Source organism: Podarcis melisellensis (genome assembly GCF_964234715.1).
Source record: "Podarcis melisellensis genome assembly, chromosome: 12".
Lineage (NCBI taxonomy): Eukaryota > Metazoa > Chordata > Lepidosauria > Squamata > Lacertidae > Podarcis > Podarcis melisellensis.
In genome coordinates, this window is record NC_138544.1 from 33,735,019 (window position 1) to 33,760,124 (window position 25,106).

Here is a 25,106-nt window from a genome sequence, read left to right on the forward strand (position 1 = left end):
CGGAGCCAGTTTGGTATAGTAATATGAATAGGATTATTCCACCCCGTGGCCTCTATTTGTGACTGCTGGGCCCCAGATCAGGCCATGTGTCCTGCTTCTACCAACCTGAGAACACCGTCCCCTGCCCTGGGTCTGTCTCCAAAGCAATCCAGGGGGTGCAGCTCAGGAGGAGGGTGGGGCTTGTGTGCCTCTGAGTTTGAGAGAGAGTGTGTGAGAATACACCCACTTTTAGCCACACCCACTGCTATCATGTGCCCATCTCCAAAGGGTTGCCCAAGGGTAAATGTGACCCTCAGGCTCAAAGGGGCCTATTCTGGCTCTAGATCAATTCTTGTTCCACATCAACCTTTCCCAACCTTGGGTCCCCATTTGTGGTTGAAGTACAACCAGCATGGCCATTGGGCTGGAATGAAGTGAAGCATAATCCAACCACACCTGGGAAGCCAAGGTTGGGAAAGGCTGCTCTAGATAATGTTTTCTCTCTATGTCTTCCATTTTGTTCGCTCAACCAGTCATCCCTTAGCACTGAGACATTCCACACACACACCCATCTCCATGGATTACGATCGCATGTCTTATCATTTGCAGTTAAACCTTTTTCAAATAACAAAAGGCTCCCCAACGGGTGAACACTTCAAATTAAGCTGCAAGAGACTATAAACCATGACTGCAGCCATCTGCATTTGTTTTGCATTTCATTACTTTCAACTGCGTGACCTCATCTCTCAAGCAGTTGCTGTGAAACACAGTTGCTCAGAAAAGTCATGTGTGCATATAATAATGGCAGGAACCATTCTGTTCTTCATGTTGGTCCTACGACAGCACGTCCAGGAATCAGCTGGGCAGTGGACATAACCACAATCTATGGTCCTTGCAGCAATTATTTGGCTAAAGCAGGGAGAGAACGCTTTTAATTATGGCAACTGGAGGACCTGCCGGTGCAATTAAAAATTCATGGCCAAATTATCAGTAATCCCTTAATCTAGAAATTCTAAGTGTCAGAATTCATGACTCATGATTTGTATTAGCTTATTTATCTAATTGCAATAGCTCTGCACCCATTGTGGGCTACTAACAAACTTACATAACAAAAAAATGGTGATTGCCTTGAGGACAAGATGTAATTTAGATTTCACCCACAGGTGAGATATAATCTTATTATATTGAAAAGTGGGTCTTTGACTCTTACTGTGAAGGCATCATTTTCTCTTCTACTCTGTATTTGTCAGATGTTGTGTTGGTTCTGTTTTGCTGCAGGTCATCTGCCATCAAAAACTACATTGTTCGTCTCACTACCCATTGTGGTGAAATTATGTAAGTTTTATGATTTATGTCAATAACTATGTTAATTGCCTTCCAATAGAAGTTTAAATCTAAAATTTTAGTTTTTCATCTCATCACATTTTTGAGCTATGAGGGTTTGAAATTTCCAAAAAAAACCAAACAACCATTTTGGCTTTGCCAGGCTAAAGAAAAACCTTAAAGGCTCAGGCCAGCATTGAGATACATCAAAAGTAAAAACACCAATCTCTTCAGAACTTCATGGGCTTTAATATGATATGCCACATGATGGACTTACTTTAAAATTTAAACTTTTCCTCTAAACTAAAACATCCCAAATGGTGCAACCTTTCCCCACAAGTTTACCCGTATTTTTTGCTGTATAAGATGCACCAGACCATAAGATGCACCTAGTTTTTGGAGGAGGAAAACAAGAAAAAAAATATTCTGAATCCCAGAAGCCAGGACAGCAAGCGGGATCGCAGTTCAGCTCCCTGGCTTGTGGGATAGCCATGCACAGCCTCTCCCTGGCAGCGGGATGAAGGCTCCTGTTGCCTGGAAGAGGCTACACACAGCTATGGCTCCCCCAAGAGCCGCGCTCCCTTTAAAGAGCGTGGGGGGTGTGTGTGCAGCTCTTGGGGGCTTTTCCCCGAGGAGGGAGAAGGGCTCCACGCGGCTCTTTAAAGGGAGCGCTGAACAGAGCCTCCCACCTTCATTCGCTCCATAAGACGCACACACATTTCCCCTTACTTTTTAAGAGGGGGGGAAGTGCATCTTATAGAGCGAAAAATACGGTATGTGGACCAATATAAACTTCTCTTTCCACATTTGTATGGAAGTAAGTTCATTAGACTTGCAGAATCCAAATAATGTGCTTACAGTTCAAATGGAAAATTGTGAAGCTTGTGCTACACTTATTTTCATCAAGATGTGGGAAATGGTCGATTTGGATGTTTGGGTTGTGAATTTCAGCTTTCTGAAAGTGACAATCATCGCAGGGCAGCCTTATTAAAGCCAATGGGAGGCTTTGGTTGGAAAAATGGATTGCTGGCATAATGAGTTACTAAGATTCCCCCCCCCCCCGGTCATTTTGTTTGCTTCTGCATCCTCTTGCCAATGAGTGCATTTTTTTCCAGAGCCATCTCAAAGGTTTTTCTCTGTTCTACTACAGTGGAAGAATTGATTCATTTGTGAAGGGAAACTTCAGCGGGGGCAGTGGGGGGGACACAGCAAAAGACAGATATATCTATATTTTGCTAAAAATACCTTTTGGTTCAAACCACAAACAGCACATTGACAGTGCTAAAGTGATAATGTCGTAAGACAGAGGGAATCATTTTCAGTGTGTCCCAAATTCAATTTCGTTTGTGGCCTCTGTGCTTTACTTCATGTTTAGAACACTGACATTACATGATTCCTGCACCTTAATTTTTTCATTTACTGGGCTTTGCATTATGAGTAATGTGCGTAGCATGTAACGTGTGTTGTTTATGTGGTGCTTATTTCATTTAGACTTTTCTTCTGGTTGGCTATAAACATCTGGTCTGCAAAATGCTGATGAAATGCACAGCTCTCTCTCTCTCTCTCTCTCTCTCTCTCTCAGTTTACCCTATATGTTGGTGTTAAGGGCACCTGCTGAACTGGAGATGTGGAGTGTCATCAGCTGTTATTGCTAAGCAGAAACCAAACAAAATGGTGGTCCATACATTTTAATGTTCTGTGGTTTATTTACTGAGAGTACAGCCAAATAAATATATGGAAAAATAGGGCGGAGGGCAGGAAGAGAATTAGTGTTAATGGATATATGTCCATTTATATGTAGATAATAATTTGACATGTACCATAGCAGGAGTCTGGGGAGCAGAGGGACTAGGAGAGCATTAAACGGAAACTAGTGCTCACATCCTCCATCTCAGCAGCCCTTGAATGAGAAGCTTCCACTGGCACAATTCTAGCAATTTCAATTATATACTACTCTGGCAGAATCAACTTAGTGGGAGACTCCAATAACTAGAAGACTCACTGGGAAATCTTCCATTGGCTTTACAGTGATGATGCCAGATCTCTATGTACATACATGTGTAGAATGAAGTGCAGATTGTTCAGCCTCTTGTACTCATAAGATTGTAATTCTCAGACAGTGAATCACAGAGACAGTGTGCCTATGTTTATAGTCTCCTGGTGAGTAGCGTGGAAAGAGATACAAGAAACCAAGGGATTGCTTTCCGTGTGTTACCTTATCCCCAAGAGATGCTGCTTCTGCATTGCAGAACACCATGCCCAGCAGGTGTGTTCAGTGCATACCACTACCTGGAGAGCACTTCCATCACATTATGAGATGTTCCACTCATCAGGTGTGCAAATTCTGCCCATCTTCATTACTGTTACTCTTCCAAGACTTGAAGGCAGATTGCCTGAAGTAGGGAGATCACATGTACTCATGTAGACTCTGTGCACAATGCACAACTCTAATTTTCCATGTATATCCCTTATATTACACAGTCATTCTTCAGCTCACCGAAGGTGGTGGGGATGAGGTCAGAGCTTGCACACTCATCCCTGCTTCCTTTCGCTCAGATATTGTATTCCTAGGTCAGAAGAACAGCTGAAGAGGCCTATTGTTTAGGTTCTAACAGGTAAGCCTGAGTAGACATGGGGAAAGTTGACATATGGGTTTGTTGCAGGGCCTGGTCCCTGTCTTTATGTCTTTGTTATCTGCCCTGTTGTTGCTGATTGAGTGACTGCTTTAAGTTTGGGGACTGTCTGTAAGCACCAAGAGGCCTACCACTCAAGGCCTGTGAGAGGCAAGTGTCATTGTCCAATATGAGCTGTAGATCAGAAATTCCTTCCAATTGTTGGACTTCAACTCCATCAGCATGACCAATGGTCAGGGATGATGAAAGCTGTAGTCCAATTGTGGGATGTGAAACATAAAAGCAGTCAAATACAACATTCCTAGAGTGAACATGTTTACACATGCGGAGGGATGTTTGTCCAGCCAGCAGGTAAACTTCCTGTTTTCCTCTGGGCTGGGACAGACTTCTTCTACATGTGACTAGAGGTGGGTGTGGCCTCACCTGTCCAGGTAATGACAAAAGGACAGGGCAGGGCAGCCATCTCTCTCTCTTTCACCACATGCATCGAAGAAGCAACATCAACTGAGAGAAAGAATGCACTCTTGGCTCCCGGCCAAGAGAGGACAAAGGGTCTGCCTTCCTATAAGATAGATTCCAAGTGTATGTTACTTCATTAAGCTTAAGTCTGCCTTCTGGGATCTGATTGTGAACAGAATGTGAGTAAACTCTTATTAGACTTTTGTAAAAGACTGTGTCGTCTATTTTATGAGGGAATAAGGGGAAATTACCAGAATAGTTATTATAGAGGCTTGAGCGAGCCTGAGCAAACGCTGCTGTTGAGAACTTAAAATAAAGGGGAATGTTTTACTCTGCTGAAATTGGGGAACTTGTTAACACAAGTTGGATAAGGATATAATCAGACAATATATCCTCTCCTGCATCCCTGAACATTCCCACACCAATGACACATGGAAGGGTAGCAGTTCTCTATCCCTCCTATAGATTGTGAATGATACATCTGAGTGGCTTTAGTCAGAAATTATAGACCACAAAATTTTCTCATCTAGGTCTTCCCTTTAGTAGATTATTTGTGGGTACCAGTCAGGTCCCATTGTGCTGCTTTTTCACTTCACTGGGTGGGAACTGTAGTCTTAAGAATTGCCTAGTGTAAATCCTCCGGTTCTGAGTCTCATTGAAAGAAAATTCAGCTGAAATGAAGGTATCAAAGCAAAGCACGCTTAGCACCTGAACCGAGTACAAGGTGGTTCATCTCCTGAACTCTTTTAAGTGCAGCGTTTTATTCTACTCTTTATGGCACAATCTTCTTCAAACTACCCACTGTGTGCAATGCTGCTGAGAAAAGATAGCCTGGTCTTCCAGCCTCAGAGCAACCCTTCCAAAATCACAGCCAGCACAAACTCTTTTGAAAGAGACAAAGTAGGGGACGGGAAAGGAGGAATAACAGGAGTGACTTAGAACTATTCCCAGCCAGGCTGTTTCAAGTGCTGGTAGAATAAGACTTTGTGGATAGCTGGGCTGTGAAAATGTGCTCTGTCTCACCTGCCTCAGAACCCAGCAGATCTCTCCACGATGTGCAAGGACTGTATTGTATTTCAGCCAAAGTGGTGTGCCGCATTGAGGACACACACACACACACAACAATATCACATTATATCACTGGGATAAATGAAAAAGGGAATAGATAGAAGAGGTAAAAAGAGGTAAAGAACAAGAGAACAAAATGAAATGAGATGGTGAGAAAGAGAGAGAAGCAGGAAAAGTTGGAGAGGGAATATAATAATGTTTGTGGCATTGTTAAGCAGACATCAGGCATTCATGTCTCCAGCTAACATTCATAGGGTGTGTTCCAAAGGATTCCATCTCACAGTGTGGCATTTTAGCACCCTTTTAAAAGAAAGGCTACCTGTGACAAGATAAAATTGCAGGAAAATGGAACGAGCTATGTGTGGGTGGGTGGAGAAATTCATTCGGCTGATTCCTAGCGTGTCCTTCAATCAATCATCAATACCAGGATGAGTTCCATCATAACAGGAATAAAACAATCAAATGTACCAAAATCAATTTTTAAAAAATGGAAAACCATGATATAAACATTTTAAGTCAGTGCTTTTCTTTTTCTTCTGGTAAAAAATGAGGTGCCGGTACTCATTATTTGATACAAGTGCCATTGGTGACAGTAGAAAATGGCTGACATGGGCAGCGGAAAAAGAGGTAATGAATATTGTCACACAGACAAAAAGCACTTGTCTTAATTTTAGTACAGGTGGATCCTCAGTCAGCAAAAGTGTTACATCAAAGCCCAAACATAAACCTGGGAAAAGAGATGTGTTTTAATCTGGTATCAAAAAGTCAATAAGGTCAGCATCAGCTATGTAAGCACATAAGAGTCCAGCTGGATCTGGCCCAAGTCCTATCTAGTCCAGCATCCTGTTCTCACAATGCAGATGCCTATGGAACTCCCCCAAGCAGGACCCGGGCGCAAAAAGGCTCTTTCCACTTGCAATTCCCAGCAGCTGTTCTCCAAGCTCCACCCAGCTGCCTCTCAGAGGGAAGGCATTCCACAGGCACACTGCTGCCACAGAGAGGGTCCTTGTCTTTAATGAAAAACAAGCCCAATGCATTACTTTAGGCAGGGCACTCTACAGCGTCGCCCCCCGCCCCCCCCCCCAAGCTGCCCTGGGTAGAACAGCCTTCTCCAACCAGGAGTCCCAAAGAAGGACTGAAACTCCCAACAGCTTCAGCTTAGTGTGGCTGATGGGAGTTATAGTCCCAAACCTCTGTTGGGAAGCAGGTTTAGGAGGCTGCCACAGAGCGGTGTAGCAGCAGAGCTTATAATTCAGATATAAGGAAGTTAGTCATTTGAGGATTTGCCTTAAGGCATCTTCCTCTCGGTGTGTGATGGTGAGGGGACACGAAACTGCATCTCTCTGTGGTGATTTTCTTCCCTTCATTATTCTTCAGAAGGAAACTGGGAGTGAAGAAAACCTTTTGTTTGTTTTGCCCGCTTCTTCTGCGGGTGGCGGCAGGGCAGATATGAACTTGCAAGAGAGGGAGGCATCAGTGGAGACTTTTGCCTCCTTTGGCAAAAAAAAATCATAGATCCAGAACTGGGGGGAAAACTGAGATTGAAAGCATGGTCCCATAAATGCCTTACTCCAAAGGCCATCTCATTGTGTTGAGCGGCGTGGGGGTGGCACCGAGGGTTCTCCTGAACTGGCACTGGGTGCTGCCAGGTTACAATAAAATTAATTCACTGGCAAAGTGGGATATGCCAAGATAAGGGTGAAAAGGGTTTGGAGGGGCCTGAAAAGCAAGACCTGTGAGGGAAGGTTGAAGAAGCTGGGTTTGTTTAGCATGGACATAAAATGGTGAAAAGAAGCAAGTTGCAAAGGGAAAATACTGGAGGGAAAGTATTCCTCCCATTTTAGCCTCACAGGGATGTGTGTGTGTGTTTTAAATAAATAAAGTCATTAGGAGGGGTAGAAGCTTTACTGAGTCCCAAGTGGGGTGTCAGTTTAAAATAATCTTTAATTATTTGCTACGGAAGATAAAGATGCACCCAAACTGAATTCTGGACTGGTTGAAAACCTGATATTGCTATTGCTAAATTAATTAGAAGTGAAGGAAAGAAGAGAGGTGAATTTCATCATCATCTGAAAAAATACATGTTATCATAGTTTCATTTTTCCCCCCTCCCCCTACTCTGTCCATGAGCTGATGTACATTTTCAGGCAACAAAATAAAAGAAATTTGTCAGACTTCAGGTTACCCTGCTCTTGGAACATGTAATAGCAAGGCAAAAATTTAAACCTCCCCCCCACATGGCCCAAAGCAAATTGGCCATTTTCATCCGACGACGCGGCACGAACAGCTTCTCTCAATCACATATAATCATTCAGCGCTGTGGTTTTTTGAGAGGAGCAGAGGGAGACACTACATATGCCATTCGGAAAATGACCTTACAATCATACCCACCTCAATTATTGTTGAAAGAGTTAGGGTTTATTGTTTTTCATTTTCAAAAGGATTTATCTTAAAGCTCGTGTCTGTGTTTCCCTTTTGCACTTTTGCAGAGTACTTCTGCTTTTCTTGTTGTTTACCTGCACTTAGATGGGCATGATTTACACGAAGTAAAGAGTGGAAATCTGTGGAAGTGATGAGATGTTTCAGGTCCTGCCTGAAAGAGATCAATCTTTTCCAAAAAGGCAGCCCTTCCTGGTGTTGGTTCCAGTCAGAGGTGATGGAGGTGTAAGTATTCTGAGTCGCGATGGGAGGCCCCTTCAGCCTCTCCTGGATGCAGCCATGAACTGAGTTCCTTTTTCCCTTTTCCCTTCAGACTTTCGGCTGATCCTGTTGATTCCATGCTGGCACAGCATCTGGCTTTTTAAAAAACCCAATTCAAACCCTGACAGTGATTCATTACGGCTCAGGAAGATGGTTATAATAATGCAGATAATTTGCTTCTTTAAGATGCAGCTAATGCAAAAATTAGCCCTGATGAAATGAGGACATGCACACCAGGCATTTGAATCCGCTTGAGCCATCTACTTAATTCTGAGCAATTCTGTTGCTCATTGAGCCAGATTAACTGAGCACAAATGCCAAAGTCAGAGGGCCAGAGGAAGTAATTTCAACTTCTGAACGTGTTAGCCTGTGGCAATTGTTTTAAAGGATAAGGTGGGGGGTGGGCAGACGGACAAGGCCATTTTCCTCAACCAGGGCCAACCAGCCCCAGGTGTCAGGTGTTGGACAGGCAGACACACTTCTGGATCAGCTGTGTGACCAGGTTTCCCATGGGCAACTAGATCATCCAACTAATCCCTGCATAAAAGGAGGATTGAAGTCACTGGCCATCAGCTGAATTCAATTGCACACTTGATCCTGGCAGAAAGCAGCTTTGCCAGCCCTATGCTTGGCACTTTGCTGAGCTGGCCAAACCCCATCAGCAGCTGATCTGTGCAGAAAGCCGCTTTGAAATCACTGCCCATCAGCTGATGAGTGGCAAGTTCCACTCTGCTGGACCAGCTGTACATCAGAATTCTCTGTGAGCAGTTCAATAGGGCAGCTGATTTCTGCAGAAGGCAGCTTTGACGTCTATACACTCGACACGTTGCCCAGAATAGGTCCTGCAAATCATCAATTTTAATTATTTACTTTTCTATACCATGCTTCATCCATGGATTTACAATATAAAAACACACAAATACCTAACACAGACCCTGTTCCCCCGTACACAATTTAAAAGGCCATCAATTGTTTAATTAGCCAAATGCCTGGGAGAAGAGGAATGTTTTTCCCTGGCACAAAAAAGATACGTAATGAAGGCTCCCCGGGGATAGCATTCCTCAAGCGGGGAGCCACCACAGAAAAGGCCCCTTCTCATGTGGAGAAGGCACACAAAGAAAGGCCTCCGATGATGATTGAAGGATCCTGGTTGGTTCATATGGGGTGAGGTGCCTTTAAGGCTTTATAAGTCAAAACCAGCACTTTGAAGTGGCAGGCTGAAGTAGCTTGACCGAATATGTGGTGCAGTGGATTATATGCTCAAACCATCTTGCCCCACCCTCTGGAAATGACCATCCACATAAGAATGGAAGCACTGGAAAGTGATGCCACCCTCCCCTAACCCGGACAGCCACTCTAGAAGGATACCGTTGCTGATGGTATCGAAAGCCACTGAGACACTGAAGAGAATTAACAAGGTCACATTTCCCCCCCCCCCTCTCCCGACAGAGGTCAACATACAGGGCAACCAAAGCAGTTTCTGTGGGAAAAGTGAGCCTAAACCCCAGTTGCAGTGGCTCTAGAAAGCAAGTTTCCTCCAAGAGCGCCTGGATCTGGTCCGCAACTACCTGCTTAAGAGCCTTGCCCAAGAAGGGGAGGTTGGCAACTGGCTCCAAGGTGGAAACTCACCAGTCTGAACCAGTGCTTTTTTTTTCTGGGAGGAGGCAGGGCTACGCATATCCCTAAACATTTTGTGAATCTAGGTTTGGCTTCATTGAGGGGCAGTATTTCAATATGAGTAGGAAAATCAAGAGTACCCCCAAACGTATTTTTTTTAGAAAAGAGCACTGGTCTGAACAATTATTCAGAAGAGCATGCAGATCCCAACTCATCAGTTGAATGTTTTCGAATTCTCAAGGTGGCAGATGCCATCCACCTCTACTTCATCCGTGTTGGGTAATGCTGGTTAAATATAGGCCTTTTATTTTAAAGATGTGTATAGATTTTGAGCACTGTAACGTCAGAGAGTAAAACCAAATTATAGCCTTAGTGCCTCGTGTAACAAGATCCAAATCGTCACCACTGCCAAATAGACCAGATCAACATATGTTCTTGTGTATGTGCTTTTCACAGAATTATGGCCAAATACACTGGCTGCCATACAATGCCAATCAATATTAAGGCCCTAAAATAAATAAACCAGTTCCCAGAAAAAGGACTTTGCAAACAGCTTGAATATATATATATGTATAGTGGGAGTAGCTCTCCAAAATCTACAGTTCAAAGAAAAATATTTCTACTGACAGTTCTGCTAGCTTGAAGAAAGAACCGCAAAAAAAAAGTTTTGGCAGCAGTTGAATCATTTGGCTTACCTTAAACATACCAGCCAGTGTTGGCAGCTGAGGACCATGGAGCAACTCAGCGGTCAAGCTAATTCACAGAGGTGATGTTATTTCTATCCTTACATAATAATAATAATAATAGAGAACAAGTGAAAAGAAGTTGAAATGAGCCACAGCTCAATTTTAAGCCGGCAGGCAAACACACCAAAGAAATTGCAACAAAAAGGAAAGGCTACAAAGTAAGTCCGTAGTATTCCCACGACGACAGATGCTGAAGTAGCTCGACCGAATGTGTGGTGCATTGGAGGTGGAAAAACAGGGACATTCCAGTTCGTAAGTCACACGCTTAATGAATATGCTACTCTGGCAAACCCAACCAACACATGGAGTGGCATGGAAGAATGTTATAGGCTGACAGCGGTGCCAACTTGAATAAAATACTGGGGATGGGGCAGGTAAGCCTTGCTCCACATAATTGATCACAAGACGTGGCGGGTACCATTTGCATGGCAATGCCCATCAACTTGGGGGGGGGGGTGGCTGGCCCCCTCAAATATTGGGGGGGGGGGCGCAAAGGGACCTCAGTCCCTAGGAGTTTGCTCCTCTGTAGGCTGATGTCTTTTCCATCAACCCCAGCCAGCATAGTAAATGATCAGAGGTGATGTAGTCAAATATCTATAGGCCCACAGCTTCCCCACACCTGCTGTAAAGAGATATACAACAAAGCTAAGAAACAAAAAGCAGATGTTATTGCAGGTTTGACCACACACACACACACACACACACACACACGTACGTGTCTTGTAGCCCAGTAAATCTGGTATTTGGTTAGTGATTTGATGTCTGCTTCTGCCAAAATCTAACTCTTAAATATTCCCATATGCTGCTGTTTACAACCTGTTGATAAGCTGTGTCCCTAGAGAGTCCCCTAGCTGTGAAAAATAGCATTATTACTTGCATGAAGAGGAATATTAATGCACATTGCTGGCAGGGGGGCGTTGTTACTATTCAGTGGCCCGCAGCAGTTTAATAAATGCTTTCTCCTTTATAGAAATTGATAACAGGTACCACATTATATTGAAACAAGCACTGCTATAAGAAAAAGTGCTGCTGCCTTGATACAAACAGGAATACAATTGCAGTATGCAATGACCCAAGAAAGTGAATTATTTCAAGCATCGCTCAACGTGAGCAGCAGCCCTCAAGGTACATAAAAGCACAGACAGATGTCCATCTCTAATGGCAGCATTAATATCCAGAGGTCCAAATTCAAGGCATACTTTATATTTCACAGATCCAATCATTATTTTGTTTCCTTTCTTTGGTTCAGTTGTTTGCTCTGCGTGAAATGCATTGTGATGGAGCTGAGAAAAAGAATCTGCTTTGCGAGGGCAATTTTGCCAAGAGAAAGTGAGGTCTATTGCTCACTAGTCATTTTCTTCCTTGAATTCCAGATAAATGTTATGGATTCACCAAAGCTCAGCTTCACCTCCTGGATGAACTCTTCACGTGGCCATTGGATAGATGTGTTGGCTATTTGCAGTTTAGTAGCGCTGCAGAGAGCTTGCTGGGGAGACCATGCATTAAAAAGGGACTCAAAAATAAATTAAACAAGGTTTTAATAACAAAACAAAAACTCCATTTACACTAAATACATCAACAACCATGACCCAACCACCAACCCATCCCCCAGGGTAATGGGAGAGCTAGGTGCTGCTCCTTATATACTATACCCAATTGCTGACACAGCTTGATTAACACAACTCAGCAGCACCTGCTATGTTTCACAGCTGCAAAGCTGGGTCTCGTTATTTTGCTCTGGCGCCTTAAAGACATACACATCGGGTGGAACAATGATGAACCTTTACATTTAAAGAAACCATACAACAAGATTAAGACAGCAGAGCTCAAAATCATTGCCCACAGAAGTTTTAATATGAGGATGGATACTTTTTAAAAATATATTGAGTCTCAGATTTTATATATGCTGCTGAAAAGATTTATCCCCTAAGCAATAGAGTTTCCTAGGAAGCATAAAGTAATGCTTGGAATATCCTTCTTGAAATTCTATTACTGAGCGGGATCCTGGGATCTGACACACCCTGGAGTGTCCGCAATGGCATCTTGATGGTGGAATGACAACCCCTTGGGATCCAGCTGGCATTGTCACCTTCCTTTTCTTCTAGGCATTTGAATAATCTGGGAACACGGATCTGTGCAATGGTATGGGGACAATGGATTGATTCTGTACCGTTCCAAGTATTGTTGTTTAAATGCTATTTATGTAATTTTAAATGCTGCAACCCCCCCACTTTGAGATCATCCATGATGAAGGGGGGGGGGGGAAAGTAAGCTACTAGAAAGAGATTCCACAAGCCCATGCATTAGTGTACAATATTTATTACTTTCCCATAATTTGTGGTCAATTCCTTTGACAAGACAGATTTCATTCTGAAATGAACTTACATTTGCAAGGAAATAAAAAGGCAATGAGCTTAAACATTACAGTAATATTTTGCTGATGCACACTCTTAAAGGACATGCACATTTCATAATCTGAAGACTCTGAACAAAGTTCTCTTTATATGGGTTCATAACCGCCTCTGAGCAAAGAAGGGTGAACTACTGCATTAGCAGCCCTTTTACAAAAAAGACACAAAAAACCCCCACAAAAAACACCAACTAAATATATTAATATCTCAGCTTGTTTCCTTCTAATTTGGATTAGCCATATAGTACACAATTAAGGAAAATATACAGCCAAAATGGTACAACAGTGCCTTACTGACAACTGAAGAAACAGAAAAGACAGTATAAAAATTGCATTTGAAAAGCCCACCGCACTGATTCAAAGTGCCTTCAAAGTCAATAGGAATACGGCACACATTTTCCAAATTTAACCAAATTCCATCAGTAGTCCATTAGAGATAACCTCGTTCTCTTCATTGGTTAAAAAAACAAAACAAAAACCCTGCAATCTCTCTCCTATTATCTTTTAGGCCTATCAATGTCGTCGATAGCTGCTAACAGTTTTTGTCGTGCTTTTTTGTTGATGTGGGTCCCCAGACAAACATTCACCAGATTAGTCAACTGCTTGGCAGAATACTCCTGGGCAAAGAAAGCAAATCACATTTTAGTTTCAAGCAAGCGGAATGACACTGCCCAGAAAATAAGAAACGTATTGCTAAAAGAAAAATAAAAGGAAGAAAATGCACCACGGCAGAACCTGTCACTTTCTGAAGAAATATTCAAAGCCACACATATGGCTATTATTTGTGGTTGTGAAGCTTAGAAGAGTGTTTTGCAACAAGTACGGCAGATTATCACGGGGAAATGCTTACAGTTTTAGTCAAGCGTTGGATGGGATGCAGTTCTGTGAATATTTAAACATCTTAAGGCACTTAAAATTTATTTTCCATTCTTCGGGGGAAAATATGCGAAACTGGCTAAGACTGAAAACAACCATGAAAGCAGATACTAAGAAAACAACACTGTTTCGGCAAATCTGTTTTTAGTGCTTCTGCTCACAGTTCCAATTTAGCTTTACCTAAAAGGATTTGAGGGGGGAAATTCAGCAATATTGTACCTGATCAAAAGATGAACACATTTCTTAAATAGTGTATTAAGAAGGATAATTGTTAACTCTTACAAAAACACAGAAATGTGCCAGGGCACAGCTGCCTGTTTAAACAGAGCTCGCTCTTGCTTTAGACACTGCCAGAACATTTGAGTGATTATTTAACAGAGGTAAAGCTTTTAACATTTCTCTTGGGTAAGGGAGAAGGGTGGAAATGCTCTCAAAGTGGGTTTACACTCATCCAAGAAAAGTAAATGTCTAGCCAGATTGAGAGCAATCCAGGATTACTGACTCAGTGCAACATTTGCAAGTTTTAAAAAATAATAATAATAAAAATGCAACCATGCACCGTTCCAACCAATGTATGGTGAGAATAACTAGGATTCTGACTTCATTGTTTAGAAGTTGCAATAGTCTCAGAATGAGGAGTGTACAAAAATAGCACTTTTTAAAAAGGCTTACATTTAGCAGAGCTATATAAGTTTCAACGCAGACTATTTGGATGGATAAAGAAAAGAGGCTGAAACAAGATTTGTGGAAGAAGTCGCTGGGAGCTAGGTAGGGAGTTATTATCCAATGTTAAAAGAAAATAATCTGCCAATACATTTTCCCCCCTTTTGCTCTGGATGATTAATTGGTGACCTTTGGTGGGTTTGCGCACTGTGTGCCTCAGATGTCTCGTTGAGTGAGCAAAGTTAAGCACAGCTCTGACACATCCAATTCACTTTGTTTCCAGGTTTCCTTTGGTGCAAGCATATGGACTCCTTCCCAGCCTATTACCACCCAGAATCTCTTACGAGCTCACAGCTATTGTGCTACAATTATAGCGCATCATCAATAGAGCATAACATGATTGGGGCTCATTTAGGCCAGCCTTGGACAATCTAGCATATAGATATGGAAGTGATTGTTCCAGTTTTTGAACATTCTTTCAGAAGCTGGACGTCCGACAGGGCTTCCGCGGCTTCCGATTGGCTGCAGGAGCTTCCTGCAGCCAATCAGAAGACGTGGTTAGGAAGTCAAACATTTAGGAAGTCGAACAGACTTCCAGAAAAGATTCTGTTCAACTTCCAAGGTAGGACTGCATTAGAGCACCCAAAGAACTTAACAGCCGTGGCCTCATGGATATTGTTTAGATCTGATAAATCCTAAACCTACAAGTAACAGAAGAGAGAATGCTTTTTATGGAAGGTACTTGGAGAATTCTTTATTCTCTTCATTTATTCAGTACTGCATTTACATACCACCCATGTAATTAAGTTCCCAGGGTGGTTTATGAATCTACAGGCTTACAGTGATCTATTCTAACTTTCATGATTTTAAAATAAATTGATTTAATAGTTTAATATCTATAAGCTTTCATGTGTATAGTAAAACAAGGTATAAAAATAGTTATAGGATAAATAACCAGAAAATGAGAAAGCAGTTGTTTTTCTGACTGATGTATTGTTCTCATTGCTTTCTTATACAACAACGCCAAAGTTATGGGTCAATTCCTTAATGATGCAACCAACCGCGGAAATAATCAAGAACTGTTCCTAATGGGCCTTCTAAACTTAGTATATTAAGCAGAAAGGAAGCAGTACAGGGAACAGACTGTTACAGAACGGAAAAGCACCAATCAAAAAGGAAGGGAAAAACACAGAAGCCAGGATAGGGGGTGGGGGGAGAGACACGCACCTCCATTATGCTAGGAAAATAGCTTCTTGAAAGGAGCCCAACCCATTTCAGTTGTCAGACCCTTCTTTAGGGTCTCATATCAGCCTGGGAGCCTATACCCTTCCTTGAAAGATTTAAACCCTATTTGGAAATCTCCCCTCTCATGTGATTACAATCACTAGCAAGAAAGTGCTGGGAAGTCCATCTGTCCCCAAGCACATTTTTTCTAAACCAGGGATCCCCATATGATTTCCAACATTCGCTGTTGTAAATAGTAGAGGCTCCTAGCTCCAATCAAATGCCCTTCAGTTCTCAATATGGGGCCTGTAATGCGTCTGAGGAGGGTGGGGCTTGCCAGTGTGCCCCCCCCCCATTCTCCCTCACATGACTGTAATGACATGAGGGAAATAAGCCTAGGGCTTATTCTCTCTCTCTCTCTCTCTCTCTCTCTCTCTCTCTCTCTCTCTCTCTTTCTTTCTCTCTCTCTCTCTCTCTCTCTCTCTCTCTCTCTCTCTCACACACACACACACACACACACACACAGGCCTTTTTATCATGGGGCAAGTGACTTTAGACCAAGTGGATGGGGAAGAGAGCAAGTTTATCGCTTTCCTTGCCAGCCACCTGTGCTTAAATTACATGGCCTCCACTGTTGCCTCAAGGATATTCCCCACAATCCCCACCCAATGAGAGGAACTAAAAATCCATGCCTTACCCTGTGCTCCTTGATCCAGCGTTCCATGTCATTTTCAGTCAAATAATAAGCCTTGATGTAGGTTTCAACAAATTCCTTATCCGGAATAGGTCTAATATCCGTGAGTTTCTCCAGCTTCATTAAAAATTGCTGAAAGTCCAGTTGCATCAAGGCACGCCCCTCGTTGCTACACTTTTTGACATTTGCGTAACTAAGACAGACAAGCAACAGATAAGTGTGCAGTCGTGGTTGCGCGGTAACTACTCTGACGTCCTCATCTTTGTGGGCAAATTGCCACAGAATGCAGTTATCAAGATATCAAGCTGCTATTGGAGACTGATATATTTACAAAGGACTAAAGGGACAACTCTCACTTCACTTGTGAATACTCTTCTCTTGCCTTTCAAGACGGCAATTGGTTTGGAAAATGAATGGTCTGAATTTGACTCTAGGGAACAAGTATGGGGTGCACCTAAACAGCCAAAGGTGATATTAATACTTCTGTAGTGATAAATTAGAGGGACACGGGTGGTGCTGTGGGTTAAAGCACAGAGCCTAGGACTTGCCGATCAGAAGGTTGGTGGTTCGAATCCCCGCAACGGGGTGAGCTCCTGTTGCTCGGTCCCTGCTCCTGCCAACCTAGCAGTTCAAAAGCACGTCAAAGTCCAAGTAGATAAATAGGTACCACTTCGGCGGGAAGGTAAATGGTGTTTCCGTGCGCTGCTCTGGTTCGCCAGAAGCAGCTTAGTCATGCTTGCCACATGACCTGGAAGCTGTACGCCAGCTCCCTCGGCCAATAAAGTGAGATGAGCACCGCAATCCCAGACTCGGCCACGACTGGACCTAATGGTCAGGGGTCCCTTTACCTTTAGTGATAAATTCTCTTGGTTAAATTGATGTTGGAAGGGCTGTAGGTTAGTGGGAGAGCATCTGCCTTGCTTGCAGACATTCCCAGGTGAACCCCTGGCATCTCCAGGTAGGGCTGGGAATGGTGATGTCAGAAACCCTGGAGAGCCACTGCTGGACTGAGCTAGATGGGCCAATTGTTTGATTACTATGTTCCTAAGAACCTTGAGGTGCCATAGCAGCCGTTCTGACCCGGTAATGAAGTGAGCAAGGAAAAGTTTCCCCTAATAATTAATATTGTTAAACATGCACAGTGGCTCTGTGCTCAAGCTCAGCTCAAGGATTCTATTCCTCATGGATCCTATGCAAGGCAGCTCATGGTGACATGTGGTGTGATCACTGCAGAACTTGAGATATAACCTGGATATGATCTTCCCAAGGAATGGGGACCCCTGGCCCTCCAGATGTTGTTGGACTTCAACTCCCTTCATCCTTGACCACTGGCTATGCTGGCTGGATCTGATGAGAGTTAGAGATCCACAGCATATAGGAGGCCTGCAGACTCCTTATCCTTGATCCAACTCAAGGCTAAAGCAGGGTCCACACAGTCCAAGCATCTCTGATTAATTAGCGCACATCATCCAAATTTTAAGGTTTTACAGGAAAAGAGCAGGGTTGAACCATGTGCTACAAGGCAGGGAGGGGGACCCACAAAAAAATTTAGAAAAGGTGTCATAACCCACTTACCCTTCTACAATAGTTCTATTAGCTAGTCGTATACAATGCTCCCAAAGAATATTTGACACTGGCAATGGAATACGAACTCTCTTAGAAACCTCATTCAGCTGCCTGTTAAACTGTTCAAATTCCTAATAAAACATAAAGGGAATATTAGTCAGTGGTGGCAATACATACAAAACACACCTATTTAGACATGAAAGCTCATTTATATAGAGGGAGGAAAGGGAGGCACAAATCTCAATGATACAAAATGGAGAGAAAATGGATTATACTTCATCTCATTTATGGTTATTATGAGGGTTGCCACATCTAAAATTCTGTAGCTGAATTAGATATGCTTTTGGAACATGGAGAATGTTCATAGAATGTTCATATGGCATGAATTGTGTTCACACTGCTACTTTATCCTTGGTCAGCCCATTGGTCCAGCTAGGTCTGCTCTGATTGGCAGAAGGCTTTGCAGGGTCTCAGGTAGGAGGCGGGTCTTTCATGTCACCTGATACTTTAACTGGTGATGCCAGAGATTGAACCTGGAGCTTTCTGCATGGAGGCTTACCTAACTCAACCTAGGCTAGTATGTGCTGATGCTTCTAGTGCACTCCAGGGCATGCCACCACTTTTCATACTGTAGCTTCCATAGTTTTGGAGCAATTAAATAGTCCAGCTGGGTGTGTGGCAAGAACCTGGTTCACACTGTACTATCCTGCACATATGTGGGAGTATCCTAGACCACACAGCTCATGGGAGCTACAGCTCCAATGATACTTCACAAACATGGATATGGAGTATCCAATCCAGTAAATTCAACTTATTACTGAATCAGAATTGGCAGGATTTGTCCATCCCTAAAGAATACAAATATAAACTCATAAAATGCACTACATGCAACACACACTAAACATATTTTTATTATAGTCCGCCTGCGTGAAGTGTGAGTTACTAAGGAAAAAAGTTAGTCTCAGTTAAGGATTAAAATAGGGAAGAATTAGTACGGAATAGTAGCCCACAAATGGAATTCATAAAAATATATAATTTGGAGATTGGATAAAATTAATTCACATATCCCCAAGTCTGTTATTCTTGCCCAGGAAATGTAAGGACAACAGAAGACAAAGGCTACCATCCTATGCACACTCACTTGGCAGTAAAGTGGGACTTACTTCTGCTTATGATTGTACTAGTGAAGGACTAATGCTTACAGGTAAGTCTGGGAACACTGATAGTCTTTAACAGATAGACATAAAACTCATAGTGGAAACGAAAAGAGGGAAGGTAATTACAGATGATTACTCCTCAAGGTCAATCTGACCAGATTCTGGCACCACCAACAATTAATTAAATTAAGCTTGGCTTTCCTTCTATATTTGTGGTCTCTTGTGACAGCCTTTTCATATTTCCAGCTAAGAGAGTCCCATAATGCTCTTTGTTAATGATATATCCCAACTACTGACCCAAATTGAACTCCAGCAGGTCTCCTACTCTCACTGCTGGCAGGCTACCCACAAGTCTTCAGCTTTAATAATGGGAAAACAAATATTTTTAGCTCTAGCAACGCCAACAAAAAATTGGTTAGAGCAAAACATCCAGCTGAGAATGTGTTGCATGGGATATATAAGAAGGCACCAACAGAAATGATTTCTGTCTTTGTTAGGTGATTAAAATGCAATGCAAGAAAAGAGATACTCACCTTTAAAAGAGAATCTACATAAATGTTGTGTTGTGACATGATTTCTTTCACATCCCATTTCACATTTGCCATTAGCAGCAGCATCTGTTCATAATCAATTGCTTTAGCAGCTACAATCCAGTATATAGGCTTACGGAGTTCACTGGCTGTTGAAACCGTCTGGAACGCAAGGAGAATCTGGTGTAATTAACAGCATTTTCTTCCTATGGTACAGGAAAACTTCAGATAAACTGCACAACACATCACTGTGTAGTGGATGTGTGCAGAATCCTGACCTGCGAATAGAACTGCTGGAGAAAAGGTTTCTTGGCTGGAGGCATTACAGCATCAAGATGAGACTGGAGGAACTCAAACTGCTCAGCCAAAAACACTCTGAGAAACAAAAGAGAAAAATCCATTGTGACCTCAGTACAAATATTAGAAAAAGTTGTATTGTCTCTGGAAGACAATACAAGAGCCTTTTGGACTAGATGCCTGTCTACGTTGTATCTTGCAGATGCAACTCCCAATATTTTGTGTGATGACTTCTAGCTTTAACGGCTTTAAAAGGGAATTAGTTAAATTCATGAAGCATAAGCCGACCAGTGGCTATTAGTCATGATGGCCATATGAACACCCCCCACCCAGCTTCAGAGATAATATGCTTCCAAATACAGTAGTAATTGCTAGGGAACAACAGCAAGAGAGGCCTTCTGCGCCCTGCACGCAGCTATCTCTTAAGGACCTGGTTTGCCCCTGACGCAAAGAGGATGCTAGACTAGGGAGGCCTAGGCTAGGGGGCTCAATTCTTTTAGCTCTTGCTCACTAATTTTATGAACCACATATCTCTGTAAGAAATCTCCCAATGGCACCAACGCTGTTACAAAGTGTTAACGAATTATTTCTGAATTAAAATGCTCTGTTTGCTATGAGCACGAACACAGACAAAAATGTAAACAACAGAACACGGTGAAACAAAGCAGTTGGCAACACAACCAGGCAACTGAATATAGCTGGAGACGTTCAGGCAAGTATGTTGTCTGATATGGAGTGGCACTCTCAGGAGGCTGCGGTCCAGCGCTACCCAGTGGGCCAAAAGAGCTGATCTAATATTGATCTTAAAAATAAGATACATTTTTAAGTCAAAGGGATGCAGAAAAGCTGGGAATGCATCCATTTTAAGCATCGCCACAGACAGAGAAATATGGGGTTCAGGATATATTAGTATAGTCTGAACCATGAATCCCTTGTTTAACCCCAAGCGATTTATGCTGTTATAGTGCACAAAGCGTCATAGCCAATGACAGAAAGCTAATACCACAAAGACCCCACTTGAAGCGGTTCAACAATCGGAGGATGAATCTAAAAACTAATCTGCAAGTGTCCATCATAATAATTAGAAAGAAACACGGTTTGACAGTCAACGCACAAGGATTCTGTGGCGACCACTCTCTCTGCCAAGCCATATAAAGTGCTGCCTGATGTCAAGACGACAAGGTGGCTGAGATGGGGGGTTGGAACCTTTTCCTTTCTTTCTTCAACAGCAGTCAGCGTTCCAGCAGCATCCGAGGAGACCTCCTGCAGGGGGTATGGGGGAAGAGAGGGAGGAAGGAAATAAGGAAAGCAAGACAGGCATCAGAGTTATTGAAACATGATGAACACAGCCTAAGGTATTCAGGCAACAGAAACTGGCACGTCTCGTTTCTATCTAGTTGAAATCCAGCTGAAACACAGGGTCCTCTGGGGACTAAACCACGCTATTGCTGAAATTTAAGAATCCAGGAGGCAGATAATCTGACCACAAGAACCCACACACTTCAATGGGCTTCTAAAGGCCGGGAAGCCTGAGATTTGAGAAGCATAATTAATAAGACAGCTCTTCGTCCTCAAGGGTAGCAAAATTAATGTGTTCATTCAGGAACTTTATACTACTCACCTTCAACCCTGCAGCTGTTTTGTGGATAATCAAGGAATCCATTTACTAAGCTATGATTTTGTTAAATCTCGCAAACACTGCATATATACACAAAAATGTGGGGGGTTTTTTTTTTGGGGGGGGGGTTTAAAGCAATGGCCTTCTGGCTTTGTTCAGCAGGGAAGTCTGTTTCTGATGAATCCTCACCTTCATGTTATTCAAATGACTACCTAGAAAAGAAACCTGACTGGAATACATTCATCCCTCACAGCGGAAGAGATTCATCATGTACTAGAATTCTCTGTGGGTTTCTCGTTGCTCCAAGCAAATAAAATGCACAAAGTTTTAGGAAAGAATCAATTACTATAAGTAAGTTATATGAAACCACCAAGATTAGAGGGAAGAGAAACATGGGCAACAAATAAATAATGCTCTCTCGCGGTATTTGGAACAGGGATATATAACCCCAAAATTAATCTGAATGATTTACAGCATAGTAAGTTTCGATAAAGTCATTTTCTGTCCACATCCACAATAAAATGGAAACCTAGATCATATTTAAAGCTCCAAGAGGGTCTATTTTCTAGATACACTACTGGATAGCAGGTGTCAAGCAGATACATATTTCAACCACTATTTTGATTATACAGAATGACTGAGGCTGGGATTCAAATGGCTGTTTAAAATTACAATCACCTGCACTAGCTCAATGGGTTTCTTTTTTAAAACAAACAAACAACAACGTTTTCTTTGGACAGCTCATCTCACTATACTTCAAACTCCCATTGAATTTCTACAGTGAAATACATCGATAAATGCAGAATATAGCCGCTCAGTGCTTTTTTTATAAAATCATTTTTATAGGTACTCTCACTTTGACTCAAGAAAATCACCATTTTATAGTTCAAATCGGGGAAAATAAATACAGTAAATGGACAAAAGTACAAAGATTCACAAAATGTTTAGGTGTATGCCAACTTTGCTGCTCCTGTCCTAATTTACTGTTGGTGGGCAGAATGCAGGTACTACATCAGTTGAAGAGGCCCCATGCAGCACAGAATGCCATTCAAGCCACCCATGGCAGCAGGGGAGTCTATGAATAAAGAAGAGGTTGCATAGCATTCATGAAGACAGGGCTTTCAATCTAACTATACAGTGGTACCTCAGGTTACATACGCTTCAGGTTACACACTCCGCTAACCCAGAAATAGTGCTTCAGGTTAAGAACTTTGCTTCAGGATGAGAACAGAAATCATGCTCCGGTGGCACGGCAGCAGCAGGAGGCCCCATTAGCTAAAATGGTGCTTCAGCTTAAGAACAGTTTCAGGTTAAGTATGGACCTCCGGAACGAATTAAGTTTAGGAGGACCTGAGGTACCACTGTACAAGGATTGTGATGAAAAATGAACTTTCCAAAGGTCTGCTTTGCTGGGATACAGCAGTTTTGCAATTTTAAAGCCATAGATGTGTCAAGATGACAGTGGCAAATAAACTACATTAAATTGGAGCACCCAACTGTTTGTGGATATTTTCACCAGCATTGAAAAGCCCCCCGCTCTCAGTATTTTTTATGGCTGTATTGAAATGAGGCAAAGGTATCCATCTATTGGGATTGAGGTTAATGGCTTAGTCTGTCGTCAGTGACATCAGCACGTAGCCGGATCTCACTGGCTATGTAGTGTCATGAAATTGTCCTATTTATGATGAGTTGGGATTAGGATTGCCCATGTGACTAACAGAAGGTGATGGCAATATGGTGTGTGGATGGGAGGAGTTGCCAGAATAGCAGCAGAGCAATGGGAGTGAAAAATATGGGGCGGGTGGGGGAAGAGGAGATTAACATCCACAGAATTTAGGATTCTTTCAAGAAGTATATTGGTCCTCTGAAAGCAAGCTTTTGACCCCACCCCCCCAAAAAAAAATGAAAGAGGAGAACATTCAGTGCAGCCCAAGCAACAGTGCTCCAAAGTGACAAATTGATTTGATATAGAGTAAGAAAAGAACAAAGGCAGGCTTCTAGCATCCAGAGACATAAAATTCCTGAACAAACACAACCCATTGACCCAATATGTCGAGGACATATACAGACTGCCTGACCCTTAATGACACTTTGCTTCTTTAGGGTATCGTTCCATGCTTCTACAATACACTGAGAAAGGTTTTTACTTTTGAGATAGCAAAAAGCAAGTAGGCGTTGCAAAAAGCCTTTCATTATACAGCTAGCATTTGTGCCTTTAAAAAACACCCAAAAAATGAGGTGGGGGAGATTTTCTGTCTCAAGTGTTTCCCACTTTCAAAAGAGTGACATTTCCTTCTTTCATTTTCTCCTTCATTGAGCAGGAAAACAAGAAGGACCTTTGAGCAACTGTCAGGTTTACAGGTGCCATTCAGGTTGAAAAAGCATCAAGTCTCAGCAGCTTTTGTACTGTATCACTCCTTGTAATGAGAAAGGAGGTAGACAGATCATTGACTGGTACGTTACAAAGGATTTTGGAGTATGTAATTTTCACCACTGGCACAGGAACAAACTTGATGAAGAGCTCCTTTTCACATTTAGCAGTATTTGTACTACACACACACACACACACACACACACACACCATCTAGGAATATGATGCCATCTTTCTTTAACATACATTGTGAAACAAGTGGTAAAATCCAAGAATTCTGGAACTAACCATTCACAAAAAATAAAACCTAACAGTGGAGGCCCAGACAGGTTACTGGACTCACCTGAGATAGAAATTGTTAATCTACTCAACCATACTGAAAATAACTGAGATGCAAGTTGAGCCAACTACTGGTCTCACAAACTGGATTCCAAGTATATAAATCCACTTGAGTTTGGGTCACTCAAGTTATGTGTCCACATCCTACATTTCCCAGGGTTCTTTTTTAAGGGAGCAGGCCTCCACTCGCACTGAATTATACAGATGAATGTTTATATGAAAGATTCCTTCTAATAAGTTTGGGTTCAACAGCTTGAGACAAGCTTTTGTGGGATAACCAGCCTCATATAACCAACATGTTTAATTAATGCATGAAGGAAGGGGTTGTGCCATAGAGTAAGCTGTCCTGCCAGGCTTAGCAGGTAATCAAGACCTTGTTCCCCTTCATTCTACCTGAGAAGCTGAAAGTGTGAGGAGATCTGAGATGGCTGCTCCATTCAGGACCACATGGCTCTTACAAGCCACTCTTGAGTTCCTATATCAATAATTTAGTGATTTTAAATCTCTGCTGGGGTTCTCACCAAAGAGTACTTGTCTCAAACTTGGATTTTGGAATTCTCCTTTTATACCTAAGTTTTATCTTGCAACCGACATAACATTTTTATTAATTAGTAGTGAGGACAGCAGCTAGTTTTCTGATGGAGCTTCTACAGCGAGGCAGACTTCACACACACACACACACCTTACACCATTTTGCAGCAATCATCTTTAAACTCCTATCCTAATGTTTCTTGTAATGAAGTGTTTCTAAATGACAACAACCACTACTTTCCTTTTATATCTCCCAGTTGTAAAGCCCGGGAGAAATATTCAGCAACTTCTACAAACTCTTGGAG

General features: G+C 42.3%; 1 protein-coding gene and 1 long non-coding RNA gene across 2 annotated transcripts in view; one reads left to right on the forward strand and one right to left on the reverse strand.

Moving 5' to 3' along the window:
- The first annotated feature begins 11,292 nt into the window (after positions 1-11,292).
- Positions 11,293-12,783, forward strand: LOC309381019. Its single transcript, XR_014173264.1, has 2 exons — positions 11,293-11,953; positions 12,321-12,783. It is a non-coding gene; the product is annotated as an uncharacterized lncRNA (long non-coding RNA).
- Positions 12,784-12,828: 45 nt separating this feature from the next.
- Positions 12,829-25,106, reverse strand: part of VPS50 (VPS50 subunit of EARP/GARPII complex) — a 73,726-nt gene continuing 61,448 nt past the window's right edge. Inside the window, exons 23-28 of the mRNA XM_081931234.1 lie at positions 21,057-21,205; positions 19,924-20,020; positions 19,649-19,807; positions 17,968-18,089; positions 16,396-16,585; positions 12,829-13,552 (exon numbers count right to left, since the gene is read on the reverse strand). Coding sequence (XP_081787360.1) covers positions 13,433-13,552; positions 16,396-16,585; positions 17,968-18,089; positions 19,649-19,807; positions 19,924-20,020; positions 21,057-21,205 — 837 coding nt within the window. The 3' untranslated portion in view covers positions 12,829-13,432. The remainder of the gene's footprint in view (positions 13,553-16,395; positions 16,586-17,967; positions 18,090-19,648; positions 19,808-19,923; positions 20,021-21,056; positions 21,206-25,106) is intronic.